The sequence below is a fragment of the Oncorhynchus clarkii genome, unplaced genomic scaffold (genome assembly GCF_045791955.1).
Source record: "Oncorhynchus clarkii lewisi isolate Uvic-CL-2024 unplaced genomic scaffold, UVic_Ocla_1.0 unplaced_contig_5436_pilon_pilon, whole genome shotgun sequence".
NCBI lineage: Eukaryota > Metazoa > Chordata > Actinopteri > Salmoniformes > Salmonidae > Oncorhynchus > Oncorhynchus clarkii.
Genome location: NW_027260957.1, coordinates 253,455 through 263,502, shown reverse-complemented (window position 1 = coordinate 263,502; position 10,048 = coordinate 253,455). Strand labels below are relative to the sequence as shown.

The 10,048-nt window shown below is 45.1% G+C and overlaps 1 protein-coding gene across 2 annotated transcripts in view; it reads right to left on the bottom strand.

Moving 5' to 3' along the window:
- Positions 1-2,102: 2,102 nt before the first annotated feature.
- The window catches only part of LOC139402674 (immunoglobulin-like domain-containing receptor 2), a 35,348-nt gene continuing 27,402 nt past the window's right edge, over positions 2,103-10,048 (bottom strand). Inside the window, exons 4-9 of one of the 2 annotated variants that reach the window (XM_071146571.1) lie at positions 9,035-9,181; positions 8,344-8,517; positions 7,968-8,096; positions 6,127-6,364; positions 4,985-5,876; positions 2,103-3,480 (exon numbers count right to left, since the gene is read on the bottom strand). In XM_071146571.1, the coding sequence (XP_071002672.1) occupies positions 3,445-3,480; positions 4,985-5,876; positions 6,127-6,364; positions 7,968-8,096; positions 8,344-8,517; positions 9,035-9,181 (1,616 nt within the window). In that variant the 3' untranslated portion in view covers positions 2,103-3,444. The remainder of the gene's footprint in view (positions 3,481-4,984; positions 5,877-6,126; positions 6,365-7,967; positions 8,097-8,343; positions 8,518-9,034; positions 9,182-10,048) is intronic. The other variant, XM_071146570.1, reaches the window with a different exon arrangement.

Genomic DNA, 10,048 nt, shown 5'->3' with positions numbered 1-10,048 from the left:
TTGTTGTTATCTATCTGACAGTTGTTGTTATCTGACAGAGTTGTTGTTATCTATCTGACAGAGTTGTTGTTTTCTATCTGACAGTTGTTTTCTATCTGACAGAGTTGTTGTTATCTGACAGAGTTGTTGTTATCTGACAGAGTTGTTGTTATCTATCTGACAGAGTTGTTGTTATCTATCTGACAGAGTTGTTGTTATCTGACAGTTGTTGTTATCTGACAGAGTTGTTGTTTTCTATCTGACAGAGTTGTTGTTATCTATCTGACAGAGTTGTTGTTATCTAGCTGACAGAGTTGTTGTTATCTGACATAGTTGTTGTTATCTGACATAGTTGTTGTTATCTAACTGACAGAGTTGTTGTTATCTAGCTGACAGAGTTGTTGTTTTCTATCTGACAGAGTTGTTGTTTTCTATCTGACAGAGTTGTTGTTATCTGACAGAGTTGTTGTTATCTAGCTGACAGAGTTGTTGTTATCTAGCTGACAGAGTTGTTGTTATCTAGCTGACATAGTTGTTATCTAGCTGACATAGTTGTTGTTATCTAGCTGACATAGTTGTTGTTATCTGACATAGTTGTTGTTATCTAGCTGACATAGTTGTTATCTAGCTGAAAGAGTTGTTGTTATCTGACAGAGTTGTTGTTATCTAGCTGACATAGTTGTTATCTAGCTGACATAGTTGTTGTTATCTAGCTGACATAGTTGTTGTTATCTAGCTGACATAGTTGTTATCTAGCTGACATAGTTGTTATCTAGCTGACATATTTGTTGTTATCCTCTCATAGAAGTGATGTCATCACTCCCCTCAGGCTAGCGTGTGTGTAAGCTCTGAGACTCTCAGGCCTAGGAAGGACTTGCTCAACCACATTCCTCACATACAACCCTGAGCTGAGTGGTCAGCCCCTCCCCAACCTCCCAAGCCACATCATGAGTCGCCGGGCGGAAAACAGCCAGCGCCTCAGACACAACAGAGGACATGTGTATCAGAAAACAGAACAATTAACTGACCCACTTATATCAAGACTTTCTAGAGCATTCATATAGTCTTCATAAGAACTAAATTGTTGATTCACAAATAGTTTATAAAACATACCACAGTTTACAAGTCTACAATGATTTATAAGACATACTTTACTACCATAAAGACATAACACCTGAAGAATGACAAAAGGTCCTTATAAACTGAATGAAGGACAGTGGAGAAGATGTGTAGATTAAGTAGACTTTATTGAATGAGATTGAAGCTGCCTGGTCAACAGTATTTGAGGTAAAGGCTGTGGTTAAACTGCGTCTCTGGAGGTAAATAATAAATAATAGTTAATTAGGCATTAGTTTGTAACGGACGGTAAGTGTTATTGCAAAAAGCCCCAGTTATGGTACAAGTTATTATAACAAGGAGAAATAGGAGAAAAAGGAGAAATACAACTTCAGTGTTTATTTATTTTACCTTTATTTAACTAGGCAAGTCAGTTAAGAACACATTCTTATTTTCAATGACGGCCTAGGAACAGTGGGTTAACTGCCTGTTCGGGGGCAGAACGACAGATTTGTATCTTGTCAGCTCGGGGATTTGAACTTGCAACCTTTCGGTTACTAGTCCAACACTCTAACCGCTAGGCTACCCTGCCGCCGTTTAGTGTTCACCAACATGCACTTTCCAAGATACTGTGTGTGTGTGTGTGTGTGTGTGTGTGTGTGTGTGTGTGTGTGTGTGATTACCAGATCTCTTAGAGTAACAGTCAGTTGGTGATGATCATAAATAGACAAAGCAATTGTTGACTGTCGCCTATGACTTCAACTCAGTGAAACAACCGTCTCATTGACAGACAGGGAGCTGGGCTGTGAAACAACCGTCTCATTGACAGACAGATAAATGGAACACAGGAACACAATGACATAGAACAAGCATAGAAAGAAAATAACATAGAAAAGCACAAAAGCTATGAACAATAACTACACTGAAAGAAGTGGAAAAAAACAACACTAAACATGAACAATTGTAATGAATCCTTCTACAAGTTTTGCAGGCGCGAGAAAGAGCTGTGGTAAGTTGACAGCCAGTATGTTTGCATGAAGGTCAGTAAATGTGTGTGTGTGTGTGTGTGTGTGTGTGTGTCTAAGTGCTAATGAGTGGAGATAAAGTTGTGTGTTTAGCGGTTTACACAACAATGATAAGAAAACTAAACACACCTTGGTTATCTTATCTTAAACACACACAGACATACCCACAAGTGCTTTCAGTTACACTTGCACAATCATTTACTGCATTGTAATCACAACATGATTTAACACAGAGACAGGCAGAGTTGATAAACTATGTATAAAACTATTATAAACCAAATACAGTCTTCGAAGGATAGATGGCACATAATCACAACACAGTACATTTACGTCATCTAGCAGACGCTCTTATCCAGAGCGACTTACAGGAGCGATTAGGGTTAAGTGCCTTGCTCAAGGGCACATCAACACATTTATTTTCACCCTAGGCGGCTCGAGGATTTGAACCACCGACCTTTCGCTCTTAACCGCTAGGCTACCTGCCGTCCCTAAAGTTACAGTTTCTCTCCCCGGCTCTGTTAGTAGTACCCTCTAGTCCAAACTTACTGGGTATAACCCACATTGTATCATTGCATTAAACACAATGATTCAGAAACACTGTGTCCTCTATCCACAGAGTCAAGGCCAAGCAAGGCCAACAGGTGCTTTACAATGGCACTGACAAACACAATGGTATGAGGGATCCACACCATTCACACAACAGAATCCAAACGTTGTCTCAACGGCGGCCTTCGACCGTGACTGGGCAGTGGTGGTGCAGGCTGTGGCAGAAACTCCAGAGTGACATCATCATTCAGCGACTTCACAGAGAGAGCGTTGCACTGTGTAGAGGTGGCAGTGACAGAAACTCCGGAATGACATCGTCATTCAGTGTGTGTTGTTAGTGAGAGAGGAGAATAGAATGGAGAGGGAGATGGAGAAACTATTCACTCTCACACACAAAAGAGCAGACAGGAATAAGCACCATACTTCGTCTCACACACACACACCAATACACACATCCACCAACACACACACACACACACACACACACACACAGTGCTATTTGTCCTGTGCATCTAGAGGTCTTTGTCACAGCTCTGAACATTACGCTTCTTCTTAGGTCATGGTGATTGATGTGTATCTAAAGTCTGATCAGACCGTCCCACGTCCTGTGCCATGGCCAGTGGTTGTACTGCCTGTCACTCAGAGGTAGCCATTCCCTCTGCTGGTCACTGACCTCTCCATGGGGTTCTCTGCTTGCCTAGTGTGCTCTGAGAACCTCTCTCCTCCCCAGTGTGGGGTGATGGGGGGGTAGAGGATGATCCCCTGTGTGGGGTGATGGAGGGGGTAGAGGATGATCCCCAGTGTCTTTCCCAGAGTCTGTATGTGTCCTCCCCAGGCATCAAACTATGAGAGAGTCTCTGCTAAGAAGAGTGCTCTGTTAAAAGAAAACAGCAAGAGAGCTTCACGTTAGTCACGTGTGTGCAGAGTGATGGAAGCTGTGCTTTGTGCTCATTTGGCTCAGTGTAATGGTGAAAATACCCCGCTCGTCTCAGCCAAGCTCTGTCAGTTAGTTGGGAGAGGAGTAGCAAGCCAAGCTCTGTCAGTTAGTTGGGAGAGGAGCAGCAAGCCAAGCTCTGTCAGTTAGTTGGGAGAGGAGCAGCAAGCCCAGCTCTGTCAGTTAGTTGGGAGAGTAGCAGCAAGCCCAGCTCTGTCAGTTAGTTGGGAGAGGAGCAGCAAGCCAAGCTCTGTCAGTTAGTTGGGAGAGGAGCAGCAAGCCCAGCTCTGTCAGTTAGTTGGGAGAGTAGCAGCAAGCCAAGCTCTGTCAGTTAGTTGGGAGAGGAGCAGCAAGCCCAGCTCTGTCAGTTAGTTGGGAGAGGAGCAGCAAGCAGGCAGAATAAGAAGGATAAGTGACGTCAGGTTCTGGGGTCACATTGGGGGCACAAAGGTTACAAAGAGATTTGACCTGGCTCTGCCATTTCAACTGAGGTAAAACAAAAAAACTGTTAGAAGGCTGAACACAACGCTGGCATTAGCCAAGTAGTAGTAGTGGTAGTAGTAGTAGTAGTAGTAGTAGTAGTGGTGGTAGTAGTAGTAGTTGTAGTAGTAGTAGTGCTAGTCAATATGTTAAGTTGAACAAATGTGATATCTAATCACCTGTGCCTTTTAATTGTAACTGATTACAGACAAATTAGATCCATCCATCCAGTTAGATCCATAAAAGTCCATATGAACACAGTTGTAAACCATTAGATTAGAAAAACATACCCAGGGAATAAGAAAACCCCCAGAATGGAACGCTATAAAAGGTAAGCAGTGGTTCAGGTTCAGATCTTGACGATAGTTTTCCAGCTTTTCTTATTATGGTCTGATTCTGCTTATCTCTCTGGCTAAAGAGGCACAGGTGTAATGACTTCTAAAACAGATTCCTTTCTCACCTGAGTCACAGTATATCTGTTAAGGTGAGCCTCCAAACCTGAGAAAAATGGGCATAAGCTTATCTCTTGTCTTACCTTAAAGGGATACTTGGGGATTTTGGCAACGAAGCCCTTTATCTACTTCCCCAGTCAGATTAACTCATGGATACCAATTTTATGTCTCTGCATTCAGTAATTTTGCAAACCAATGCTAACTAGCGTTGCTAGCAGTTACCATAGACGTCCAGTCATTGTGCTAACGTTAGTTAGCATCTTCCTTCAAACTGTACGCAGAGACATAAAAACAGTATCCACAGGTTAATCTTACTCTGGGGAAGTAGATAAAGGGATTAATTGACAAAATCCTGAAGTATTCCTTTAAGCAGTCTTAGCTACAGTACTGTATGAGCATGAGGATATCTTTGCCCTAAATCAGTAGTCTCAACTATAGTACAGTATCTCTTCAGTGTATTTCTACTGTGGATGAAGTGAACCCATACTGGGTGTACCCTAAATGTAGCTCACCACTTTCCGGGGCTTATCCCGCTCCTCTCCGCTCTCCTGCTGTAGGGTATGGGCGTGGCTATGGGTGGAGCCTCCGTTGGAGGGGCGGGAAGAATGGGTGGAGGGGCGAGGGGAGGGGGAGGGGCGCTCAGCGGCTCTGAACCGCTCTAACGCAGTCTGGCAGTACGGGGGTAGAGAGTCTTCTCCCCGTGAGTCTAATACCAACTCCACCTCCCTGTTGCTAGGACAACGGCCATGGTGACGCTCGCCGCCACTGCCGCTGCTCTTCTTAGAGCCTTTAGAACCCTTAGAGGGTGTGTCTGAGGGCGTGTCCTCTTCGCTGCGCCCCCCTCCCCTGCCCCTATCACCTCCACTGTCACTGGCCCCACCCCGTCTGGTCTTGCGCTCCAAAAGAGTGCTCAGGAGTTCGTCATCGTAGTCCCGCCCCCGGGGGCTCTGGCGAGGAGGGGGAGGAGGGGCGGGGGGTTTAGGGGGGCGCTGCTCCAGCTCGTTGTCCCACGTGCCCCGTCTCTTCTTGGGCGAGGGTGGCGGACTGCGTTGTCGGTTTCCCTGACGATCTCCATGGCAATCCTCTTGGCGATCTCGTTCTCGCCAAGTCTCTGCGCGGTCATCGCGATCTCTGTTGTCACGGTAACCACGTTTCGTCGTCTTGTCCCGGTAAGACGGCGGACAGTATTCCCGATCTCGATCCCTATCCCGGTCACCTTCTCGTTCCCGCAGCTCCAGTCTCTCGTACTCCTGGTCGGTGTCTCTGATGTCCCTGACGGTGAGCTCCTCCCTGGGGCCTCTCTGTCTGTAGCACTGGGAAAACTCCTCCAGCTCATCCAGAGAGCCTGACTTCCCACCCAGGAGGAAGGCCTTACGCTGCAGGTGCTCCGAACGAGGGTTCCACCTGGACATAACATCTCATTAGGAACTTAGAACATGCAGAACACACACACACACACACACACACACACACACACACACACACACACACACACACACACACACACACACACATACACACACACAACCCCTATGAAGACACACACACACACAACCCCCACTCCCCTCCACAGACACAACCCCTATGAAGACACACACACACACAACCCCCACTCCCCTCCACACACAGTCAGTCTAAAGGTGTTTCTGGCGACCTGCTGTTATTATCATGATGATGGTCCTCCTCAATGCTGCGGTTGCGGCGGTGCTGGTAGCGTGTGGGGCGACGGGTCTGAGAGGAGGACGAGGGATGATGGAGGTCAGGGATGTCTTCCAGGTCACGGTCGTGGTCAGGGATGGCTGGCAGGGCCTTCTTCTGTATCTGGCGGTAAGACTGACGGAAACCCCCTGTATCCACCTCATGGAGAGAACTGAGCTCTGAGATACTGCAGGCTGAGGAAGAGGAGAGGGAAGGGGGAGGAGGAGGAGGAGGAGAGAGGAGGGGTGGAGACATGAGTACGTTTCTGTATTTATGATACTATGAATCACAGTGTTAGTATCACAGTGACCTGGCCTAAGATAAGATGCCAGGTGAATGAAGAATCCAGTGGACATGCACAGAACATAGAGAGAGAGGAAGTCCTAGATGAAAAACCTCTGAAACAAACAGACACATTACAATAGGTCTTCTTTTACAGACTGTCTTTGACACACAAGGCCAACACATCCAATCGGAGAAGGAAAACAATCTACCAGCAGTTGATGAGGATTGGAGGAATTCGAGGAATGAATCATTAGATGAGGATCAACAAGGTGGTGATGTACGGATAGTGTGAGACTGGCTCAGAAAACGAGGAAGAACAGGTGTGTTGTCTTTATGAAGTAGGAATAATCAGGTGTGTTGTCTTTATGAAGTAGGAAGAATCAGGTGTGTTGTCTTTATGAAGTAGGATGAATCAGGTGTGTTGTCTTTATGAAGTTGGAGGAATCAGGTGTGTTGTCTTTATGAAGTAGGAAGAATCAGGTGTGTTGTCTTTATGAAGTAGAAGGAATCAGGTGTGTTGTCTTTATGAAGTAGGATGAATCAGGTGTGTTGTCTTTATGAAGTAGGAGGAATCAGGTGTGTTGTCTTTATGAAGTAGCATGAATCAGGTGTGTTGTCTTTATGAAGTAGGAAGAATCAGGTGTGTTGTCTTTATGAAGTAGGAGGTGTTGTCTTTATGAAGTAGGATGAATCAGGTGTGTTGTCTTTATGAAGTAGGAGGAATCAGGTGTGTTGTCTTTATGAAGTAGGAGGAATCAGGTGTGTTGTCTTTATGAAGTAGGAGGAATCAGGTGTGTTGTCTTTATGAAGTAGGATGAATCAGGTGTGTTGTTTTTATGAAGTAGGATGAATCAGGTGTGTTGTCTTTATGAAGTAGGAGGAATCAGGTGTGTTGTCTTTATGAAGTAGGAGGAATCAGGTGTGTTGTCTTTATGAAGTAGGAGGAATCAGGTGTGTTGTCTTTATGAAGTAGGAGGAATCAGGTGTGTTGTCTTTATGAAGTAGAAGGAATCAGGTGTGTTGTCTTTATGATTTCAAATCAAACACATTTTTATTGGACACATATTTAGCAGATGTTATTGCGGGTGTAGCGAAATGCTTGTGCAGTTGCAGGAGAAGGGAGAAGAGGAGCACTGTTAAAGCTAGGATTTCAGAGAGTAGTGTGTAGGCAGAGGTTATTTCAGAATGGATTTCATGCAGATTATAGCTAGAGTATAAAAAGCATGTTGACTCTGTCCTACACAGGGGTTGTCTGTCTGTAGGGCTTACAACCATGAGTCAGGTTGATTTCAGAGTGGATTTGATTTCACAGAGGATGTCAGAGTGTAGTACATTATAAGTCCTGCTGAGTCTACACAGGGTAGGGTAACTATCTGTCTGTCTGTAGGGCTTACAGTCATGACACATGCAGAAGTGGATTTCAGACAGAGTAGAGTATAGGGTGTATAGAGTCTACTGTCTGTCTGTCTGTCTGTCTGTCTGTCTGTCTGTCTGTCTGTCTGTCGGGCTTACAGTCGTGGCTCTGGGCCTTGGCCGGGTGGAAAAGAGCCAGCTGTTTCTCTACGTGCTGCAACACCTTCAGAGAGTCCTGATCCAGAGAGGACTGATCCAGAGTAGACTGCAGCCGGTACACAGGCCGCACTGAGACGTATATGAGACAACAAACACTTGTCAGGCAGGAGAGGAGAGACAGGCCTCACTACGACAAACTTTTGGGACTCTGTATGAGCTTTCCACACGTTCAACAAGGTGAAGAAATGGCTGTTCAACTATATCAGTATGTTTCTTATATTGCTGCTTTAAATTAAGTTCAAAATGAAAAGGCAGTTTGTTAGATAACGTTTAAAACATCAGAACATCAATAGACAACACCAGACCCAGTACCCACCTCCAGCTGCACTGCTCTCTGACACAGAGGGGGGAGCGGACATCATCGTGGTGTCCACCAGGGAGGGGGGAGCGATGGGGACCATGGCCGGGACCCCAGGTACGTAGTAGGGTGGATAGACAGCGATCTGGGGGGACGAAGCCCTGCTCCTCAACCCCTTTCCTGCCTCGTACACTACATGGAGAGAGGACAGAGAGATAGAAGACACAGAAAGGACTGAAGGAGGAACATTCATCACTTCAGGTATTCCAGACTCCACAGGTAATACTTCAGGTATTCCAGACTCCACAGGTAATACTTCAGGTATTCCAGACTCCACAGGTAATACTTCAGGTATTCCAGACTCCACAGGTAATACTTCAGTTATTCCACACTACATAGGTAATACTGGAGGTGGAACATTCATCACTTCAGGTATTCCAGACTCCACAGGTAATACTTCAGGTATTCCAGACTCCACAGGTAATACTGGAGGTGGAACATTCATCACTTCAGGTATTCCACACTCCACAGGTGCTCTGGGAATTCTACAGTAGTAGACATTATATCCACTAAAAAGGTGGTAGTGGATTGGTAGAATGAGTGACATACAGTATGATATGCTACAATAACTGTAGTATGCTACAATATTAGTTTACTACAACAGTTGATCTAATGTGGTATGATCTCCAGTGGAAGCAGCAGGACTTACAGTGTCGTGGGCAGCAGCAGGTCTCAGGGCAGCACCAACAGGACACATAACAGCAGCAGGAGTGAGGACAGCACTGGCACCAACACACACCAAACAGCAAGATGAACAGGATAATACCCAGGGCTACCGAGCCCACAAAGGCCCATTCTGGAAGAGAGAGAGAGATGAAAGTTACATTTCTATGTAAAAACATTCTAGAGTAGGAAGTGGTATTTGTTTTTGCTTGGAAGAGTATTCCCTCGCACTCTCCACACATCCTCTCAACTTTTCAGGAAGTCTGGTCAGGGGACTAGGCTACAGGCAGGAAAGGGAAAGAGTGTTTCCTGTTACAGTATGTCATGCAGAGAGTACATTGCTGATACTGATCTAATCGACTACCATCATTATGACAGAATGATGACTACACACAGAGACACATATTTATATTCTACAGTGCCTTGCGAATGTATTCGGCCCCCTTGAACTTTGCGACCTTTTGCCATATTTCAGGCTTCAAACATAAAGATATAAAACTGTATTTTTTTGTGAAGAATCAACAACAAGTGGGACACAATCATGAAGTGGAACGACATTTATTGGATATTTCAAACTTTTTCAACAAATCAAAAACTGAAACATTGGGCGTGCAAAATTATTCAGCCCCTTTACTTTCAGTGCAGCAAACTCTCTCCAGAAGTTCAGTGAGGATCTCTGAATGATCCAATGTTGACCTAAATGACTAATGATGATAAATACAATCCACCTGTGTGTAATCAAGTCTCCGTATAAATGCACCTGCACTGTGATAGTCTCAGAGGTCCGTTAAAAGCGCAGAGAGCATCATGAAGAACAAGGAACACACCAGGCAGGTCCGAGATTTCCCAAGCTTTAAACATCCCAAGGAGCACTGTGCAAGCGATAATATTGAAATGGAAGGAGTATCAGACCACTGCAAATCTACCAAGACCTGGCCGTCCCTCTAAACTTTCAGCTCATACAAGGAGAAGACTGATCAGAGATGCAGCCAAGAGGCCC